At 39.2% G+C, this 23,422-nt stretch overlaps 1 protein-coding gene across 2 annotated transcripts in view; it reads right to left on the reverse strand.

The window, feature by feature from the left end:
* ESR1 (estrogen receptor 1) overlaps window positions 1–23,422 on the reverse strand; it is a 279,219-nt gene that overhangs the window by 190,599 nt on the left and 65,198 nt on the right. For both annotated transcript variants that reach the window (XM_047769921.1, XM_047769920.1), the window contains exon 3: window positions 14,348–14,464. In XM_047769921.1, the coding sequence (XP_047625877.1) occupies window positions 14,348–14,464 (117 nt within the window). The remainder of the gene's footprint in view (window positions 1–14,347; window positions 14,465–23,422) is intronic.

Consider the following 23,422-nt stretch of genomic DNA (forward strand, 5'->3'; position numbering starts at 1 on the left):
GAGTTCCTCTTACCTGTGATACTAAATACTACTAAAATAATTCAAGAGTAAGGAAATCTTATTTTAACTTAATTTTGGAAATGGCTTTTTTTTACTTCCTAAAATTTGCTTTTCTTTGTCTTACAGTTTTATTTATTTGTGAATAACAGGTGTAGTTATTTGATGCCATTACTTTCACGCTTAAAATTACATAACAAAGTTCCCACAGGTCCGTACACGATGCCAAAAGAGAGAGAGGGACCAAGAGGGGCAGAGAGAGATCATTACGGTAGTGGTGGTACTTCAGCCATGCTTATGTGATCTGAATAACAGACTTATGCGAAGGGAAAGGTTTATCTAAACACTAAGATAAACCACTTCTTCTCCTTTTTCCATTATCATTAAACTCATCATCAATAAGAAATGTTTACAAAATATCACTGTGCTGTGAATAAAACAAAAATATGACTGGCTCCACTTCTAGAAATTGAAAAGCTAACTGCATAGGTAAAGAGATTAACATTTTTTAAAAATACAATACTAAGTTGTTAGCTTGGCTCAACCCAATCTGGCACCTGGACGGTGAATCCTGTACCCGTTCAGCTGTGTGTTCAATAAACAAAGATCTATTAAGTGTGGCACCAGGCAGATGGCTGGGTACTGGTGGAACAGCACAAGCAAAGGGCCAGAAGCCAACAAGCATGAACCTTCTGCTACTCAAGAGGCCAGTCTGGGGATGAGATTCAGTGACAGTCTTGAGGTCAGAGCTAAGTGGTCAGCTTATCTATGGGGTAACGTCTGTACACAATTCTAGCAATGACAGAAAATGAGCAGGCAGATAAATAGCCCAGAATTCAAAGCTCTGTATAGATGGGATCAGGCCAAAGGCTAGAAATGAAAGTGAGGCAGAGGGGAGCTGATGAAGTAGATTTGTTAAAGTCAAGGGTGATGAGGTCAAGCAGGAGTCAAGAGTCAAGATGGCAGAAACTGCTCTCCTGCAGTTGGAATTAACTGTACATCACTGTGTCCAGCTTGTCCTTAGGCTGGCAAGGTTTGAGATGCTCAGTACCTAGATTTCTGACGGCAGCTCACCTGCCCTTCTGTTTAACACACGGAGGAAATATCAGAGGCATTCAGAGGAAAAAGGTGAGGATGACTTACAGGGAGTCCTAAATGAGTTTAAAAGGGGGGATTTGGTACAGGGAAACTTATTAGTACTAAATAATGAATAACTTCAGACTGAAGGGAAGCCTAAGAGGACTAGGTACTTTCCGTGGCCAATGAGCAGACCTGTTTGTTGCAGCCAAAGTTTTCTTAGGACAGTAGGGAAAAGAGCCTGAAAAAAAATAGATGTGATTCGGAAGATTGAGAACTTTGAATGCCAGGGTTGGCAGGATCCTCGGGGCTAGGCACTACATTTTATAGGTCATGATTATTTAAACTAAGCACACAATAATTACTTACTAAATAATCCTTGATTAATTGTGACAGCATAGTAGAACTGAATTCTATATGGAGATAAGATTTATTACATAAGGCAAAAACTAAGCATACTCTTTATTACCTATTGTAACCAACTTTTATGAAGGGTTCACTACAGGATAAGTGCAATACTAAAAGCTATGATTAATGCTTGCACAACTGTATTAGGTAGGTATTTTATCATTGCCCTCGTTTGACAAATAAAGCACCTGAGGTCTGGAGAGGTTAAGTATCACACTCACGGTCACACATTCCAGACAAAGCTAAATTTTGAATCTATTCCCAAAGCTAAAGACATAACCACCATGCTACATCATATAAGAATAATAAAACCAAACATCCGTATGCCAATTTGCAATGATAATGTTATAATTTATGCCTTTGCTTCTCAGAAGAGTCTGATGAGGTAGTTAATGTTTTCAGACAAGTACATTTCCTACGAGCCTGGGTCCCACAAAGAGAAGGAAAGAAATCTAGGATGGGCAGGACTGGACTTGGCAAAAGGACATATCCTCGTGAATTTTAGCCAGCAGTTGAAACCACATTAAGTACAAAGGGCCATCCAGCAAACGTGAACTTGCTTGATCCCAGGGAGCACTGATAGATAGCACGAGGCTCAGAACTGGTGGGTAAACTGAGACAGCAGGAATTTTAATCCTGGGTCTCTTGAGGGAACAAAGGGGTTTGGTCACCTATACGAAAAGTCTCTTTCACTCTGTAGGTTGCCTAGACATTATGCTCAGTGACTGCATTTTAACCCTTGTATCTCCAAACACCTTCACAGAGTCAATGCTCAATAAAGGCTACCTGTAAATGATTTAGGCTAAGAAGTTTGGACTTGATCTGGCATTCCTTAGGTAACATTTTCTAGATAACACTGCCAAAGCCTTAATACAAGATAAATACAATAACTAGTCTTAAGCAAGCTTTTAATGATACAGACCCCCAAGTATAACTTTGTATATTTCTCTCGACCTTAGATTTGCTCAGTCAAGCTTAAACTAAACTATGCAGTGCCGCTAGGTGTAACCAGAACTTTTCTTATTATTACATGACTCCTCACTTTACCTTTCAATCCCTCTCGGGGCTGGCATATATTTCCCTGATTTCCAAGACGTCTAACAAGTGGGTTGGTTTTATACCTACTGGATAAGTGTTCAAGCAAAAATCACCAGACTTGCATGTGTGGTATTTAATCAGGAACTGCTCAGTCTTCACTACCTTTTTAGCCTCTTCCTCTCTCTGTGTCATAAGGAAGACGCTAGAAAGTTCTACCAGTTCTCGGGACTCAAGTCTGAGGCATGACTACTACAGCTCTAATGACAGGAAAGAGCTCAGTTATCTTCTTAAAAGCCTATCTCAATGAACTTTGTCCCTGAACTCTTTCGCTGACATGGTTAAAAAATGGGTGGCGAAATTATAGCCATCTGCTCATATTACCATTCACATCGAACTCACCCCAAAAAGATGCGCTTTCCATGCTAATCAACAAAGAGAATAGCTTTGTCCTTTCCAACAGGATTTTTTTTCCAGCTGCTGGGTTCTCTGCAAATTTTGCTTGAAATACAAATATGGAGTTCCCTTGTGAGGCAGCAGGTTAAGGATCTGGCAGCATCACTGCAGCGACTAGGATTGCTGCTGTGGTGTGGGTTCTATCCCTGGCCTAGGAACTTCTGCATATCACAGGCAGGGCCAAAAAATAAATAAATATGGTAGCTACTGAGGTTGTTCCTCATGCTGAGAAACTTGTATACAAATCTTTAGCTTTAGATTCTGACTCTTCCATCATAAACCACAACATTTAAGCTTTAAGATGCTCTAGACACCACTCAGTTGTCACTTCTGAAAAATATGGACTTAGGACTGAGTTCACAAAAATTAAGTGATCTGTCCAAGGGTCCCCGAAAGAGCCAGGTTCGATCCTGACCCTCAGCCAGAACTCCTTCTCATTGACAAAATCACCCTTTTTTATTACCAGAATAATCAAAATATTTTAAAAAGAAAACAGGCTTTCAACAAATACTGAAATTGTTATTTGAAAATAGTGAAAACCTTTAGCCTAGAGGAGAAAATGTCCTTTTTAAATTGTATTAAGCAATAGGAAGTAATTAAATATTAAGTAATTCTTTTAAAAGAACCACCATATTCTTCATATAAATTTATTTTGGTACTTGCACTGTGCAACTAAGCCAAGTGTGTTGATTAATGCTTTTGTTGAAGAAGAGTAGTATTTTGCACCCACAGTACTTGTTTCTAAGTCATAATTTTGGTCTGTGTAATATTAGTATCTTATTTATGCATGTGTCCATTTTTCAAGATGATCTGAATCCCTTTTGGTCAGGCAGACAGTGCAGTACAATGAAAAGAGCCTGACCCAGGTGTCAGGAGTCTTGGCTTCTGGTCTGAGCAGTTAAACAGCTCTGTGACTTGGACAAGAACAATGAGCTAAAACACAAAGAGGTGGACCAGGTGATCTTTAGGTTCTTTCAACCCTAAACTCCATTTATTATCCTAATCACAATCATTGAAACAGAAAGTAAACACATGAAAATGTATGAGGTCGTGGGCTTACAGAATTTAAAAACAGCAATTTATTCATACAATTACTGCCCCCAAAGTTCTGCATTGTGTAAGCTGGAGCCACAGAAAGGGTCCTTGCATCATCTCAAGAACAATTTACTTTTGCAGAAGCAAATCATCGGAACAAGAAAGACTGTTTCTGGAATTTTTGAAAAAAAAAAAAAAAAACCTGTCAGCATTCCTTCTAACATTCAAGGTGAGACATGGCCATTCTTGAAAAGGTAGAGGAGGGCCCCTTTTCTGCCCTTTAAAACCCAAATGCCCCCTAAATAGGCAATACAATTACTTCAGTATAAAAAAATTAAATTAGTATTCCATCACATATAAAAATAAAAGTATGATTACTGATTTATATATGCTGTGAGCTTCTACTGAAATATTAAAATAACCTTACTTTTGTTTTTTAATCTCCATTCAAAACCAGTTGTAACTTACCCTAAACCCACATCCAAATGAACTGGTAAGATACAGCATATCCAAAAGCAGTTTCTGTTTTTCCATAAGTACTGGCTCACATCTATTCCCTTTCTTTTTTCTACCCTACAGTGTCCACTTATCATGTATATCAGGGAGGTGTGAAAATAAAATTCGCTTTTGTATTCAGCACCCCAAACCAGCTGTCAGACATGCTAGAGACGAGATTCCGACACTGAGGTTGGAAGAAGAGTAAATAAACCCATAGGTCCCTTCCAAGGCTAAGAATCTATGACTCTTATTATTTCAGTCCAAAATCTGAAAAGTTCGCATTTCCGATTTTGAAAGATTACAAAAATGGTTCCAGAATTTTAACTGCCATAGCACTCTGAAGTCCCCCACCCCTGTCCCCTCCCTGCCCTCACAAACCCTAAGGATTCATCCATTGGACTCGCACTGGCCCTTGAACATCATCTGATAAAAGCTTGAAATGGGCTTGTGTTTTGGGGCTTGTTCTCCGTTTGTACCTCTGCCATCACCATGAGAACATACCTGGACCAGCCTGCTGAGGGATGAGAGACATGTCAAGCAAAATTGAGTCACTGAAGCTGCTCCAGCCAAAGCAGCCAGCTGATCTCCAGGCACATGAGTGAGCCCAATGACTATCAGCCATTTCCCAGTCCATCTCCCTGACATGTGAGTAATAGATACTAACTGTACGCCACTGAGCTTTTGTGGTGAGGTTCTGTTCCACAGTAAAAGCTAACTCCTATACACATTTTAATTTCCAAGCAGATTTTCTCCCTTAATTAGAAAAACAGGACTCGACGCTCAGTCTATTCATAGCTCAACACTTACCATGCACTTCCAGTTTTGCTCATTCATTCTATTAATTCATGCATGCTACGACTATTTATTGACTATCTATTAGATGCAGGCATGGATCTACATGCTTGAAATACATCAGTGAACAAAACATACAAACTCCAGCTAAGTTCCCATCTGAAGGTAACATTCTAATAAGGGAGACAGACATGAAAGAGTAAATCACCTAAAAACTAATTATATGGTGGGTTAGAAGGTGGAAATGCAACGGGAAAATAAAGAAGTAGAGCAGGATGGGGTCATAGGAAGATTGAGAGTATTGTGGGGTGGGCGGGAGAAGCAAACTGCACTATTAAATGGAATGGTCAGGATAAGCCTGACTGATAAATTCCCCACATGGCTAAAGTGGAATAAGCAGGAGAAAGGGGAATAGGAAAAGAGGTGAAAGAAGTAAGAATGGGGAGCAGGCAGGGTCTCATGACATCAGCTGAGTGAACTGGGAAGCCATGCAAGGTGTCGAGAAGGAATAGGATTTGATTCACATTTTTAATGTATCGCTGGGGAGAAGCGAGGGAAAAAACATACAGGGCATCAGCAAGAATTTGGGAGAAAGATAATGGTGTTTCAGACAAGAGGGGCAACAATAAAGTTGATGAGAAGTGGCCAGATGCCGAAAATTTCTGAAGGTAGAGCCACCATAACTTTCTGAACGTGAGGTAAGGGAGAAAGAGAAGAGTCAAAAATCACTCAACTTGTTTTGGTCTGAGCAATTCGAAAGAGAAGTTATTAGCTAAGATGGGAGGCGTCACAGATAAAGTGTATTTGAGGGTAAAGATAAGAAATTCAGGTTTGAACAAATTGAGCTTGAGAGGTTTATTAGACACACATGAGGCAGACATATGAGAAGTTGCATAGAGAGATCATGGACTTGGAAGAAGCTTTGGGCTAGAGGTACAAACTGGGGAGTCATCCGCATATAAATGGCACTTAGAGCCATGGGACTTAGATGACATGAAAAAGGAGTGAGAACAGACAGGGAACATAAGAGATCCTGCACTAAACCCTGGGCCACCCCACCATTAAGAGGTCAAGAAAGAAGAGAAAAAACACACAAAGAAGACCTAGAAAGAGTGACTGACGGGGTGGGAGGGAAACTAAGCGTGTTGTCCTCAAAGGCAAGTAACGTAGATACATTACAGAGGAGAGAATTATCTACTGTCAAATGCCACTAGTCCATCAAGATGAGGGCTGAGAATTGACTGTTGGATTTAGCAACATCAAGGTCAATGGTAACCCTGATAGAAGCAATCTTTGGTCAGTAGAGCATCAGTCTTTGAATTGAGCTGGTCCCATCAAGTTTGTAAGAAAGGTGTTCAATCTGTGCTAAGAAATCGCAAAGCAGTATGGTTCTTACAAGGATGGAAGCATTGGCTGCTTGCCAGCCTGCCTCCCTGGACTGAATTAACAAAACTGTCACAGATGCTGACCTGCCTCCCTATTAGGCAGATGTAGCAGGATGCCTCTTTCATTTTTGCCAAATTTTGAGAAGAATAACTAAACAGTCATCTCATTTTTTTTTTCATTCATGCTAAATTAACAGACATCGAAATTTCTTTTCTCCTTGGAATTTCACAGCTATGATTCCTGCATCGATTTCCCACCTCTCAGCCTTTCTGACCGCAATGCTGTCATTCAGTACCCACCTCCTCTTTCCTTTAAATTCTACAACCCAGAGATATTCCTGACACATTCTGCATCCCCTACTATTACCACTGCAGCCACCACCACTAAAGCAGAAACAGAAAGCTATTCATTCATGGGTTAGCTATGTACCTATTAGACCTAATTCCCTTAGCCCCCCAGGTCCACAGATCCCTGAAGTCTTGGTATCATCATATCATCTGGAAGAAGAGCATAAGATGGTTTCTTTTACTCAGGATTTCTTCTCTCTGCAGTATTTGCATATGTTTGTGAACATTAACTGAGTCATATGCCACTCATATTTTTAATCAATTACTTTTTATGCTAAAGGTGAGTGGCAGCATGGAGCACTATCAGGTAGAGGTGCACTGGAAGGAGAAAGGACTCTATAGAATCTAGGATTCTAGGTTTCATTCCTCTGCTGGGTAGCTCTGAAGTTTGATCAAGTCATTTCCTCTCTTTAGCCTTGGTTTTTTGTTATCTGGAAGATGAAGAGGTTAGATTAGATCAGTAGTTTGCAAACTGTGTTCCTTAGAGCCCTAGGGCTCCTGGAGAGTTTCTCAGGAACACTATAATGAGTGAAGAGAGGCTATGCAAAATCAGCTTCTATGGTTCATAGATTGAGAATTTGTTGCTGTTGTAAAACATTGGATTTTGTTCATCTTTAAGTCTTATGCGTGATTCAGTATATTTTTAGTTTGCAACTGAAAAATAATATGAAGTTTTACATAAATTAAATATCTTAAGTATAAACTAGTAAAAAATATTTTTAATATCATAAATATATAAGCTGCTTCTTAAAACAACCAGCATCTCTTTGGTCAAGACAAACTAGCTTTTCTCTAATATTTTCTTAAACAAAATCCTAAAAATGAATTCCCAACCCTGCCTTCTGAAAAAGCTTGGATTCACATGCAGCTACACTTCTCACAAGAATCGTTAGACTATCCCAAGAAAGAAATTCACATTTACATTTTTAATTTATTGATTTGGTTCTTCCATCATTAACATTAATAATCAGGTGATTGTTTGGGGTAAAAATCAGCCAATGTAGGATCAAAGAAAACCTAATTTTCTGGATTGGAATCTCATCCTATCAATGAAACAAATTATAGTAACTCATGATAAATATTAAACTTAGGTAAAAGGAAATATTTTCAAACTCACTGGGCATCTGAGTTATTCTGAACATATAACATCCCCTTCCTCATCTGTATTATTAGTACCTTATTTTCTCACTTTAAAATTGTAACAGTATTTTGCTAATTCTTTTCTTTTTTGCAACATTTATCAAAATTAAACTGCAACATTGTCACCAAAGGAAAGACAAGTTGACCATTATGACTTGATTTCTTATTTCTTCTTAACAGTGTTACAAGGAAGCACAACCAGGAGGGACAGGTGTGAGTCCTTCACATCAATTAATTTCTGCTGCCAATTTCCTTGCCTGAAAAATGAAAACCTTGCCACCAGCACACTTCTTGAGTCTACTGAGGAATTTTAACAAATTTCTATAATGCCCTGGCATGGTAAAATGATAAACAACAAATCGTATTCATCACGAAGCTATATACAGCCTACCAAAATGAAAAAACAGACATATCTGAAACAGTGTTTTACTCCCCACAAAGGAATTAGATATTTATACACAGTTCTAGGGGTGAAATTGCCATTCTCTTTGTTCAAAAAAACAAAACAAAACAACAAAAAAAGCTGTGCTGAGTAAGCTGTTCTAAGTAAGATAAGAATTACCTGTAGCACAGAAAAGATATACAGGCATACTTCATCTTGTACTTTGAAGATACTGCATTCTTACGAATTGAAAGTTTGTGACAACACTGAATAAAGCAAGTCTACTGGCACCATTTTTCCAACAGCATTTGCTCACTGTCTATCACTGTGTCCCTTTTTGATAATTCTCTCAGTATTTCTAACTTTTTCATTAATATTATACTCATTATGGTGATCTGAGATCAGTGACCTATAATGTTACTGCTACAGCTTGCCAGAGGCTCAGATGATGGCTAGCATTTTTCTAGCAAAAAAATATCTATTTATTTTTTTTAACTTTACTGTATATGGAAGTCCCTGGGCCAGGTACTGAATTCAAACCACAGCTGCAGCAATGTCTGATCCTTTAACCCACTGTGCCGGGCTGAGGATTGAACCACACCTCCAGAGCAAACCAAGCCAAGCCACTGCAGTCAGATTCTTAATCCACTATGCCACAACAGGAACTCCAGCAATAAAGTATTTCTTAATTAGGTATGTGCACTGGGTTTTTTTTTTTTTTTTTAGATATAATGCGATTACACACTTAGAAGACTGCTGTATAGCATAAATATAACTTTTTAGATGCACTGGGAAATCCCAAAATGTGTGTGACTCACTTTATTGCAGCATTTGCTACACTGCCATGGTCTAGAACTGAATCATGTTCAAGGTCTGTCTGTAACCATTAACACTTGTGTGTACTTTACCAAGTATTTCACATGTTATGAATTGTGATGCTTAGAAGAAGCTTGTTAAGTAGAAATTATTTTTCATTTTGAATCTGAGGATAATGACGCTCATAAAAACACCTGCAACAGGATTGCTCAGAAAGTCTGAGGAGGAGCCAGTATTCAGAGCCGAGGTCTTCCCCTTTCCACCAAACCAAGCTAGAAGGCCAAATTCTTGGGTAATAATGTACACCTTGGAAGTCAGATAGTCTGAGTAATACTCTGGGTTGGACGAAAGCCAGCAGAGGCTGACCAAAGCTCTGAACCTCCACTGGCCATTGGTCTGCCATTCCCATCTTCATCTTCCAACCCAATCTTAACTTGTCTTCTGGATTTTGCTTTGCCACTTCATATGCAAATGTCCTCCTTGTACTGCGAGGACTCTGATGGAAGGGGCTAGGCGTTTGTCCATGTTTGCACTCTCCTTAATAGCTTACCTCTAAGGAATGCTAAACAAATAACTATTTAAAAGAATTGAATTAATTCATTAACTCATGGGGAAAGCATTTCTTGAACACTCACTCCGTGACTTTTTTAGTGTTATTTCAGTATGCAGGACAGAGAGAATCCCCACCACCGTGGAGTTTACAGACAGATGTTGAACAACTAACACTGACAGTCGTGAGACCTCAGGGCAGTGTTGCTGGTTACGAAAGGGAGAACAGGGAGCTAACTTGGTGTGAGGCAACAGGGAAGATCTCCCTTAAGAAGAGACATTCAACCTGCCACTTAAGGTTGAAGGGGAGGGAGAAAGATGAAAAGGCAAATGCAACTTTGAAAAGGCAGACACTAGCCCTGGTACTAAGATGGAGAAGTGCTTCCTCAAAAGCACATCTTAAATCCTGCATCTTACTGAACTACCTTGGCTCAGAACCAAATCTAATAATTACGTTGGGATTTTCAGGGTACAGCCAGAATCACAACAATTAAAATAATTTCTTCATGTAGATAGATTATGTACTTTGTTGGATCTTTAGAATACTTCAATAAATGTTTTCAGCCTTACTATAAAAGTTGAGGGCAGGGGTGGGGTTCTCCCTCTTTTATCTAAAACTAAACATTTTATTTCACATGTACAAATTCAATATTCTAATTGGTGTCTAGCCTGGTTGAGAAACTGGATCCTTGTGAAACCAGTAGGAAAACATTGTAAAGATTTACTTAGTCACAGCTGTTCTTTACAAGTCATTTCAAATTTTATAGTTGGTTATAACTGTACTTCCAGTTGTAAATTAAGTCTTTATTGGGTGAGATATGGGGAGTTGTTATACAGGGTGTCACAAGGTCATGTGTGGTACTCCACAATGTGGAAAAAAATAAATTACATGGCTTTATGGCAAATGGTATACATATAATTAAAATGAGATGTTCTCACAGCCTATAGTTTCACAATTTTAAAGCTTGTCGTAAAACTTATACACATGTAGAAACTGCCAGAAAGACATATGTTTTCATTTTATGTAGACAGATGCTAACAACTGCTAAGGAATCTCTATGGGAAATTGTTATGGACTGAATCGTGTCTCCTCGAAAAATCTCAATGAAGTCCTAACCCCAGTGCCTCAGAATAGTACTGTTTGGATACAGAGGCTTTAAAGATGTAATAAAGCTTAAGGGAAGTCCTATGGGGAATCCTAATCCAATATGACTGGTGTCCCTATGAGAAGAGGAAAAAAAACAACACCAACAGCAACCAAAAAACACCAGGGATGTGCACACACAGGGAAAAAGCCATGCAAGGGCGCAGTGAGAAGGGGACTATTTTCAGGCCATGGAGAAAGGTCTAGGGTGAAACTAAACCTGCTGCCACCTTGATCTTGGACTTACAGCCTCCAGGACTGTGAGAAATCAATTCCTGTTGTTTAAGCCACCCAGTCTATAGACTTTGTTAAGGCAGGCTGAGCAGAATAATAAGCATGAAATTAATATAGATATATATTTTACAGCCAGGAATGTGCAAGCCCAAAGAGTATATGCATGCACACACGGATTGGCCATGTGCAGTAAAATTACCTAAAGTCCTATTTGAACACATTGGGAAGAGTTTTACTATGTCTTTGCATGTTAATTTTTCTGCTAGATTTAAAATGAGTATGTATCATTTACACTTATGCAGCCAGACTTATCTGGATATTAATTAGGAAAAATAGAACTTTTTATGAAGTGGGGTCAATGCATGGGTCGCCTCAAAGAAAAAGATGTTTCGGACCTATTTACAAGTTGATTATTTCAGCTTTTAGAGAGAAGTTGAGAGGCTTGGCTTAATCTACCTACAATTGCCAAAGATGAATATTAAACTAGACTCCATCGTTTCAAATTAAACTTTTTACATGTAGCTGTTATATTCCTGTCACTTATCAAGTTACCTTAAGAAGCTTTTTGTGAGTTTAATTAAGCCTGACTAATTCTCCAACAGTACAAAGAAAGATGAATTCCTTAAATATTTAATCCATTTATGACTCAAAGTGTCATTTTCTGAATGTGGCTGTTAAATTCTTGGAATTAATTACCCTTTGAATTAAAGCTGCTTTTTCAGACATTCAAGACATACATACAGTCACAGCTCACACAATGCGTAAATTCAACATTTCATCTGTCCATCAAGAGAATTTATTTCAAATGCTGGATTCAAAATCTCAAGCCGGTAGGCTTATTTGTGACCATTAACTAAGAAATCTTTGACTCTAAACTCAGGAACAATCAGGCATGATTGCTGATTTTTCCTCTGCCTGCATTTTCGTCCAAGTATTAATGAGTTAAAGGTTAGCTGCCCTCTATTTGCACAATCACTATTCTTTTTCATGGCAACTTTGTTCACCTTAACTAACTTTCGGTGCCATCTCCAGATAGCTTTTCCCCATTATGATCAGCAGGCAACACCACCAGTGCCTGTCCCTCTCCTTTATATCACCCCCCTGCCATATATGTCAATTTAAGTTTAAGTTGATTAAAATTAAATACATTTAGGAGTTCCCACCGTGGCACAACAGGACTGGTGGCATCTTGGAAGCGCTGAGACCCAGGTTCAATCCCCAGCCCAGCAGAGTGGGTTAAGGATCCGGTGTTGCCGCAGCTGCAGCTTAGGTGGTGACTGTGGCTCAGGTCTGATCCCTGGCCCAGGAACTCCACATGCCTCAGGGGAACCAAAAGTAAAATTAAATTAAAATAAATTAAATACAATTAGAAGTTCCCACGAGGGCACAGCAGGTTAAGCATTTGGTGGTGTTGCAGCTGTGGCATAAATTGCAGCTGCAGCTCAGATTCAATCCCTGGGCTGGGAACTTCCATATGCTACAGGTGCAGCTGAAAAAAAGAAAAAAAATTAAATGCAATAAACAATTCCAGGCCTTGGTCACACTAGTCACATTCCATATACTTATCCGCCCATGTGGCCAGTGGCGATCTCCTTAGACAGTGAAGATTTAGAGCATTTCCACCATCACAGAAAATCCTCCAAGACAGTGCTGTGCTAAACACTTCATGTTGTCACTGATGTACACAATTACTCTCTGAGGTCAGTACTCATTTATATTCCTGTTTTGCTCCTTAGAAACCTGAGACGTTATGAGGATCAGTGACATTTTGGGAATAGAATCTTCTCTCCAATTCCGGAGACTGAGCTCTGACCTCACACAGGACCGTCATGTCTGTTCCTCTCCTTTGTTGCATCCCCAAACACTGCATACACCTGTTACTTTCTTTCAATTACACATTTGCTACTTCTTCTCTCTTGGTATTTTGGAGATTATTCAAGACTGGAAGTGCTCTTCAAGACTTGAGTCCCAAGAACACAAGGAGATCAGTCAGGCAACCATGTTTATGGAGCACCTAATACCCCCAGAACAAGACACTGGATTCCTGTCTAAGGAAACTGGAAGACTAGATAAGGAGCAGACAGAAAACCGCACATACACACACCTGCAGCCACAGAGACCCAAGCCTACAGGCACAAATCCTGACGACCTTGTGGTTGTTGGTGCTCAGAAATCACTGCCCTGTTCCCAGCTCCATGCTAGATGCTGGGGTTCTGGGAGATGCTGGTGAACTCAACTTCTAGAGAAGAAAGCTGCCTTTTGATTGAAATTCAAATGCCCTCAGAGATGCTAAGGGATGGAAAGATTATACATTAGCTAGTTCGCTTTCATGATTCCAAGTCTCAATTTAGGGAATGTTTATTCCCAGATACCATTTTCTAGTGTTAGCAATATAAACAGTACCTGAAAAATATTTCTAGACTAATTCGCTGAGCACCCTTCTCCTTCCACCACCACCTCCCACACATCTCTGATTTTAAGTATAATTATTTACATTGAAAATGTAAAACATAAAATGATATGTTTGAATTTCTTAGTTTTTAATAACAGGAATTATAAAAATACTTTTGTTTGAGAAGGAAAATAAGAAATAGGCAAAAGGGGTGGGGGAGGGATGGACTGGGGGTTTGGGGTTGGCATATGCACACTATTGATTACGGAATGGGTGGTCAACAGGGCCCTGCTGTCTAGCCCAGAGAATGCTACCCTGTATTCTATGATAACCTATGTGGGAAAAGAATCTGAAAGAGAGTGGATATGTGTACATGTATAACTGAAGCACTCTGTTGTACAGCAGAAATTATCACCACCTTGTGAATCAACCAGACTTCAATAAAACTTTAAAAAATGGAAAAAAGAAAGAAAAAATGAAAAACGTACAGTCGATATACATGTTAAAAAATAAACACCCTCTGCTATAAAAAAAAGAGTAGGGAAAAATAATTGAAAGAAAACACACTACGCTCCCGTGGTTACGGAATGGAAAGCGCCTGCCCTAGGTGGTAGACAGGACATGCACGGCAGGCAGGCGCCTGGGGCCCAGGTACCTACCCCCTTTCATCATGCCCACTTCGTAGCACTTGCGTAGCCGGCAGGCCTGACAGCTCTTCCTCCTGTTCTTATCAATTGTGCACTGGTTGGTAGCTGGACACATGTAGTCATTATGTCCTATCAAAAGCAAGAGGACAGAATTAGTATTATTTCAGCAAATTTAGCCGGTCAGAATCTGCAGGGAAGCTGTCTGGAGGATGTTTTCCTGTCACTTACTGGGACCTCCCTGTGGTTGCTACCTCAGTCTGCCATCCTTCTTCGGCCCTTCTTGAAGTGTTTTTTGAAAAACTCTCCTAGACTCAATTTCTGCCTCCCTTTATTGTTTTGGGGGAAAATCCCCTTCAGTTCACACAGCCCATATTTGGAGACTTGATGTCTTATATGTATTCACAAGGTTAAGCTTTCTCAGTATATATGGCTTTTTTTTTTTTTTTTTGACCCAGGCTACCCACCAAAATTGTTGTCCAAATCGAGCTGTTAGAACTCTCAGAGAGTTTCAAAGCAGCCTTTCTTAAAATATAATTTAGACAATCTTTAAGTAGGTCTTCAGATGCAATACAGAACACCTAAATTCAAGTTAGGGATGCTGGGCTGGGGCAGTGGCCAAGTTCAGTCCTTAAGTTAGTAAGTCCATCACTTACTAGCTGGAGGACTCTAAGCAAGTTAGTTAACATCCCCCAGTCCACCTTTCCCCCTGTAACCTAGAAAAAGCAGTGGTACACACTATATAACATTATTCTAAGAATTAAATGTGAGAATACATGCCAAGGGCTTAGCACAGCACCTCGTGAATAATATTAGTTGTTGTCGCTGCTGGCCTTTTATTCTCATTCTCTTATTTTTCTCTCTTGCTCATTGAATCTCTCTCACTCAAATGCTTCTTTCTTATTGGCTTTTATCACATTGTGAGCGTTTCCCACAAAAAAAGGTCTCCCTTGACCCACATCACTCTCCAACTTCTCTCTCACATCCTGTCCTCCTTCTCAGCTCAAATCCTCACAGATGTCTACACCTGAGGTCTTTTTCTTCCTCTTTCTCCAGCATGGCTCAACTCATGGCCATCTGTCTTCCACAGTTGTTGCGCCACAAAAGCAGCTTCCCAGAAACCACCCGTGGCGTCTGCTGCTAAATTCAACAGATACTCTGAGCGCACGTCTTATTTGACCTCCCTCTTAAAACACGCAGGGTCTGGGGTTAGTAGATGAAAATATTGCATTTGGAGTGGATGGGCACTGAGACCCTGCTTACAGCACAGGAAACTACACTGAATCACTTGTGATGGAACATGAGGGAGGGTAATGCGAGAAAAAGAATAAATATGCATGACTGGGTCACTTTTCTGTACAACTGAAATCGATAGAACATTGTAAATCAATCATAATTTTTAAAAGTATTTAAAAAGATACATGAAAAAAACAAACAAACAAAAAAACACGTGTTTCCCTCGGTTTCCATAACACAAAGCATAACCAGTGTTCCTTCTACCTCTCAGGTTGGGGCTTCCCAGCCTCTTCAGATTCACTGGCTTCCATCCATCCATGAGCCAGAGCTGCAGAGGGCTCAATGTCAGGCCCTTTTCTCTTCTTGCAGCTCTGAGTTCTCCCACCAGAAAATCTATCTCACATTTGTGGCTTTTGTCACCGCTAAAGGCAGATGACTCAAGACTTCAATTCCCAGCTCAATTGTTTTCTCTGAGCTCTGGGGACAGAACAGCCAACTGCCCACATAAAGTTTCTGCTCGATGACTTAGAAGTCACCTCCATTTCTTTATCCAAAGAAGTCTGAATTGATAGTGTGCAAAATATTGAACTTCAAAAATTAAAAAAAATATTGTTGGCATGTTTTTATGAAGAAGTCCATTTCTATAAGTCTAAATTCTTATATCTCTTGGGAAAATGTCCTGAATTTAGACTAAAAGGATGATATGTACTATTTTATTTTATTTTTAATAATGATTTTTATTTTTTCCATTATAGCTGGTTTACAGTGTTCTGTCAATTTTCTAAGATGTATACACAATGCAATACTACTCAGCCATAAAAAAGAACAAACTAATGCCATTTGCAGCAACATGGATGGAACTAGAGACTCTCATACTAAGTGAAGTAAGTCAGAAAGAGAAAGACAAATAACGTATGATATCACTTATATCTGGAATCTAAAATACAGCACAAATGAACCTTTCCACAGAAAAGAAAATCATGGACATGGAGATATGTACTATTTTAAAACATGTTTTCGTTCATTAAAAAAAGCGAGTGTATATGTGACCTTCTAACTCAGATTCTCTATTTGTCTCTCTTTTCTCATTTACTAAGGGCAAGATGCAACGTGAAGTGAAATGTTTCACCTACAGTCCTCTTTGTGCTTTATTCACTTCGAGGGTCAGTCCAATTAGAATAGGGTGGAATGGGGACTTGACAAGAAAAGTTGGTCTCATAAAACTTGATTCTGCATCTTTAGATATAATCTGTAAAAGTCACTGTAAAAACAGGCTTCAGATTAAGTTAACATCTGCATTCTTCTATTGCATAATAGGAATCAACAAACTAGTCAATATAGTTAAAACCTTGTAACTTCAGGAAAAGACCACACACTGCCCCACATATCAAGACACAGTTATTATTTTGAGAATATTGCATATTAACAGGGGTAAATTGAGGAAGTAATAGATGTAAACTCTAAGCAGAAGACGTATTCTTCTGATATTTCAAAGAAATTCTTGTTATTTGGTCTCCTATGATTTTTATCCAGTAACTTGCATAATGCTGACTTATTTTAACTCTTTTTTTTTTTTCTTTTTAGGGCTGCACTCATGGCATATGGAAGTTCCCAGGCTAGAGGTTGAATCAGAACTGCAGCTGCCCACCTACGCCAGAGCCATAGCAACGCAGGATGTGAGCCACATCTGCACCCTACACCACAGCTCACAGCAATGCTGCATCCTAAACCCACTGAGCGAGGCCAGGGATGGAACCCCCGTCCTTAGGGATGCTAGTTGGGTTCATTAAAGCTGAGCCACTATAGGAATTCCTTGACTTACTTTAACTCTTAAAAAAATGATTTTACATTAAGTCTCAGAAGGGAACAGTCGATAATCATTTGAACCCAAAATTACTTTGATTCACTTTCTCTTCCAAAAGCCAGACACACTGTCAGCTAGAAAATGGAAGAACTCAATTGCGTCGAAAGTTTAAGTTTTATGTTTGGAGTGGCCAGCCATCATAGATGTGTATCTCTATAAAACCAAATGAAATTCTTGAACTAACACGTTCAACACATAAAATATCCTGGGTTTTCACAATCAAATTCATCCCTTAACAAGAACTAAAATAGATGTGCAACAGAATCAAATTCATAATGCAAACCTTTTGTGACAAAGCTGGGTTTTCTCCTGCCCAAACTACACTAAAATTTAGAAATGACAAATTGGCAACAAGAAAAATTAATAAGTACCTATTTGATATATACAATTAAAACAAATTCTTCATAACCAAACACCATTAACAACTACTTGTAAGTCTTCAATTTACATCTGAAGATAGAAAAAAAATTTTTTGTTCCCTAATGAGAAGGCTTGGGTAAGCTGTGTGCTTAAAGCAATTGATTGAAGTTTCTTTAAGAAGAAACTTCTTTTTAAATTTTATTATTTGGCCTTGTGAAAGTAAGGCAAGGGGAAATCTTTTTGAAATAGAGTTCAGTTTTCAAAACTATATTAATGAGACATACAATGTCTTTACTGAAGAGACTGGAGAAATCTGTGCCTGATTTCCTCTCGCACAGGATGAAGGGCAAGTGCAGATTTGAGGTATCAGCTGCAGGGGAAGGTTTGGAGAAATAATCGCTATCATCTTGCCCACCAAGAAATAAAAATCAAGCCTTTAGGCTAATTTAAGGTTTGAATAATAGGAGAGGAGGCAAGTGAAACATAAGCAGGGACCATGAATAGTGGGGAGAGTAGAATCTATGAGCAGGAATTACCAGACTCATCCACAGGGGCAACAAAAGGGCTCAGCTGAGCTTTTCCCCATGTCTCTCCCAGATTCCTCCCTTGACTTTGTGTTTTCCCTTTTCTTCTTATTTTTATCTCTTTTGGCTGTTTTTGCATTATTACCATGACACAGAAAATTTAGATTTGTTAGTTATGAAAAGAAGCCATAACCTGCCTTCAGAGATTCAATGGAAATTTTAAAAAAGACCCAATTTAAAAAAGCAGAGAGAATGTAGAGCAAAGGGAACCCTCATGCACAACTGGTGGGCATGGAAAGCTGGTGCAGCCGCTACAGAAAACCGTATGGAGGTTTTGCAAGAAATTAAAAAATAGAACTACTGTATGATCCAGCAGTCCCACTTCTGGATCTATATGCCAAGGAGATGAACTCATTGTTTCAAAGAGATGTCTGCACGTCTGTGCTCAGAGCAGCATTGTTCGCAATAGCCAAGGCAGAGACACAACCCAAGTGTCTGTTGACAGATGAGCAGATAAAGGAAATGGGAAACATCTAATGGAATACTGTTCGCCCTTAACAAGTAGAGAAATTCTGTCATTCTCGACAATGTGGATGAGCCTGGCGGGCATCATATTAGATGACATAAGCCGGAGGATAATAAGCCAGGAGAAAGATACATACGGCATGGGATCACTTATATGTGGAATCTGAAAAAAGAAAAAAAGGCCAAACGGAACAAACTTTCGGTTACAAGTTGAATCAGGTCTGAGGATCTAATGTATAACATGGCGGCTACAGCTGATAATGATGTATCGTTCAGTTGAAATTGGCTCAGAGAGTAGATTTGAAATGTTCTCACCAAAAAAAAAAAAGATGAATGTGTTAACTATTCAATGGGGAGAAATCCTTTCACAGTGTATACATATATCAAATCATCCCAGTGCACACTTTAAATATCTACCTTTTGTCAATTATATCTGAATAAGCCTGGAAAAATAAAATAAAAAGAGCAGCAGCCGGAGAGGAATCACACTTTTCCCTCGATGCATTCTAGCAGTCACCTCAGACCAAATCTCCCTACTTAAGCCTCACACCCCTACACCCAGCTGCCCCCAGTTCATTTAGACTTGACTGGCACGGATTCTTCAAGATGGATGTGTCCCAGGCACAACTGACCATCTCCTTTCCTCACCCATCTGTTCCTATCCACCGCCACACCATGAAGCTTGAAACATGGGTGTTATTCTAGACCCCAAGACCCCACTCTCTTCCTCACTCAACCCTTCCCACTCCCCACAACACACTCATATACACACTTACCAAATAAATTATTTTATTTTTTTGCACCCACATTTTCATTGCAGCACTATTCACAATAGCCAAGACAAGGAAACAACCCAAATGTCCATCAACAGATGATTGGATTCGGAAGATGTGGTATATATATACGCAATGGAATACTACTCAGCCATAAAAAAGAACAAAATAATGCCATTGGCAGCAACATGGATGGAACTGGAGACTCTCATACAAAGTGAAGTAAGTCAGAAAGAGAAAGACAAATACCACATGGTATCACTTATATCTGGAATCTAATATACAGCACAAATGAACCTTTCCACAGAAAAGAAAATCATGGACATGGAGAATAGACTTGTGGCTGCCAAGGGGGAGGGGGAGGGAGTGGGATGGACTGGGAACTTGGGGTTAACAGATGCAGACTATTGCCTTTGGAATGGATTAGCAATGAGATCCTGCTGTGTAGCACTGGGAACTATGTCTAGTCACTTATGATGGAGCCTGATAATGTGAGAAAAAAGAATGTACACATGTATGTATAACTGGGTCACCATGCTGTACAGCAGAAAAAGAATGGATTGGGGAAATAACAATTGATTACAATTAAAAATAAATTAAAAAAAATAAAAGTAAAGAAGACAGGGAAAAAAACCAAATCAATTCTTTTAAAATTCTTTTTCAAAGCAAAATCAAGTGTGCCCTGGGCCTGTCGTCACTACAGCCACTACCATTTCCCACCCAGGTTATGGCAACAGCCACTGACTCCAGCCTTCTCCTACGAAATGGTGCCAGAGTGATTCTTCTAAAATCCTACACCATCATGTCATTAACCTGCTTTGATATTCAGATGTGCCTCAAAGCTCTAAGGAAAAAATTTAAATGCCTTAAGACAACTCACCAAGCTGTTCCTGATAAGCCTTGGCCTTCTTTCCTAGATTTGTCACTCACCGCCCTCTAAGTCACATCTAAGTTCTAGCCATGTCTTTCTGTTCAAATACTCCATGCTCCTTCACACACACACACACACACACACACACACACACACACACACACACACTGGGCTTTTCACACACCCTTCTTTCTTATGGGAACAGACTTTTCCTACTCTAGGGCTGAATCCTATTCATCTTTCAAGTGTTATCATTCAAGACAGCAATTCCTCTGGGAAATCCTTTCTGCCCCTCCAAGGGTGTCTGGCTTTTGTCCTGTCATAACATCTACCATGATGCACTTTAATTGCTGTTTCAATGCCCAGGTCACTTTAAGTTTGACAAGGAATGGGCTGTATCTGTCTCATCTGTCACAGTTATCCTGTGCTCAGCACATTCTCAGGCACAGAGCAGAGCTCAGCAAATAGTTGTTATCTGAACAAAATGGAGTTCTAAGCTCTGTGGTGCCCCTCTCTCTGGACACCCCCCCAACCCCTTCCCTGGAGCACATGCCTCTGAGGGGGCAGACTGGAGTTCCATAAAGGAAGTAATGGCTGGCAAAGTGATGACCCCCACCAAAGCAATGGCCACGACACCCCAGGACCCCAAAACTCAGGCCCACAAAAACAAGGCTCGGTCCTAAGGGATGAAACCAGCAGAGGGAAGGGCAAGTCTGCTCGTCATCACTGGACGAGGCCAGACATCAGCACGAAGGAGCAGCTCTTCACAGGTATGACAGGCCAAGAAGTGAGAAATCAGAATTTGGATTAGCCATGAATTGTCTCCACTATTTCTATTCTGATGCCTTGCTGGTTTTCTAAGATGGCTATATTTTATGACTGCCCCCAAATAAAAATCAACATATTCTAATTACTTCAAAGCTTGTCCTTGGGGGTTCCCATCATGGCTCAGCAGGTTAAGAATGCAACCAGTATCCATGAGGACGCGACTTCAATCCCTGACCTTGCTCATTGGGTTAAGGATCATGCACTGCCACAAGCTGCAGCGTAGGTCACAGGGGTGGTTCGGATATAGTGTTGCTGTGACTTTGGCATAGGCTTCAGCTGCAGCTCTGATTCAACCCCTAGCCTACGAACTTCCATACGCTCTAAAAACAAAACAAAACAAAAAAGTTTGTTCTTTATGCAAATGGTTTCCTGCATTAAAATGTTATTTTTTTCTCTCTAACATTTCAGTTATGTATGCATTTTGATATGGTTTCTTTTTACTAATAATGGTTCTTTTCAGAGCATTTTAACTTTTTTTGAACTTCTACTTTGTGACTTTTCTGAAGTTCAGTCCTATAAGGCAATTAACAACTTCTTTCATTCATCTCCTCCTCACCACCATCACCAAAGAACAGGTTTAGCTAGGAAAATAATGGGGCCCTCTTACTATTTCTCATAGAAAATTTAAATTCTTATCAATGAATTATTAACAGCATCAAAGCATTAGTAGGAAGGGAGCACAGCTTAATTGAAGGTTTTCCTACACATAAAAGACATGGACTCTTCAGTAACAAAGCTAAAATACAATGTATGCTACTCATGGCTTAATAGTTGAAGATAGGAGCTCCCATGGTGGCTCAGTGGTTAACCAATCTGACTAGGAACCATGAGGTTTCGGGTTCGATCCCTGGCCTTGCTCAGTGGGTTATGGATCCGATGTTGCCGTGAGCTGTGGTGTAGATCGCAGACGGGCGGCTTGGATCATGTGTTGCTGTGGCTGTGGCTTAGGCCTGCGGCTACAGCTCCAATTAGACCCCTAGCCTGGGAACCTCCAAATGCCATGGGATCGGCCCTAGAAAAGGCAAAAAGACAAAAAAAATTTTTTTTAAAAGTTGAAGATAACAAAAAAAGTTTAAGATAAATAAAATTAAAAAATAAAAAAAGTTGAAGTTAAAATATTTGCTTCAATCACATCACATAAATATGAACATCAACTTGCCTCAATAGCAATTCTGTAATATATGTATAGTAGGGTTTTTTTTTTCCTTTTTTACTACTTTCTAGCATGGAATTAGAAGTTGTACTTAAATGGTGCCACCCAATTATTTCTCTCATTGACACATTTCAAAGTTTGAAGAAAGCACACACATATATTTAATTCATAACCAGAAAAAAAACTCAAATTATATGATATCAACTCTTATTGTATTATTTGTTTATAAATAAGCTCAATAAAGAGATATACATGTACTCTCAGGGGAAAAAATGCATTAAAATCAAGAAGACTTTGATGAGGTCAGGCAAAAAACCAAGTAGGAAAGCTAGTGAAAGGTAAAAAATAAGCACTTAACATTTTTTATCAACACATACAAGCATTTAGCTCACTGTTCATATTTTTTAAGGCATGGAAATGAAAATGAATTCTCAAGTTAAAGATAAATTAACTCTCCAATGTCTCAGCAACCACAAGTCCAAAAGAAAAAAAAAATCAACTTTAGCTAATCCTATCTAAAAGCCTCATTGTTCCAACAAAACAGTATTTCATTTTCAAAGGTCCATTCTTTTATACCTGATTGACCCATAAATTTGGCTAACATCTATAAAGCATGTTTACTGTCTTTTCATTAAAGTCTGTCATTGAACGCTTGCATATAATTAACTAGCATTCATCAGAATCTGAAGTATCCAAGAGCCGAACACAAATTGTTTAAGGTGCCAAGTAAGATGTCAAAATCAGTATTTCTTTCTCCTTCTAAGAATTGATATGTATTTATAGAGTGTTATACACAGTTTTAAATTTGATATGGAACCACAGGATCTTACACATATTTGGCCAAAAGGAAACCTATAACTTTTTAGTCTTATCAGTGAAAGATTATGTTTTTGTTGGGTGTTAAGGTACAGAAAACGTCAAAACATAGTTTTGAGCCTCGGCATTGGGAAAATAAG

This window comes from Phacochoerus africanus, chromosome 2, assembly GCF_016906955.1.
Source record: "Phacochoerus africanus isolate WHEZ1 chromosome 2, ROS_Pafr_v1, whole genome shotgun sequence".
Lineage (NCBI taxonomy): Eukaryota > Metazoa > Chordata > Mammalia > Artiodactyla > Suidae > Phacochoerus > Phacochoerus africanus.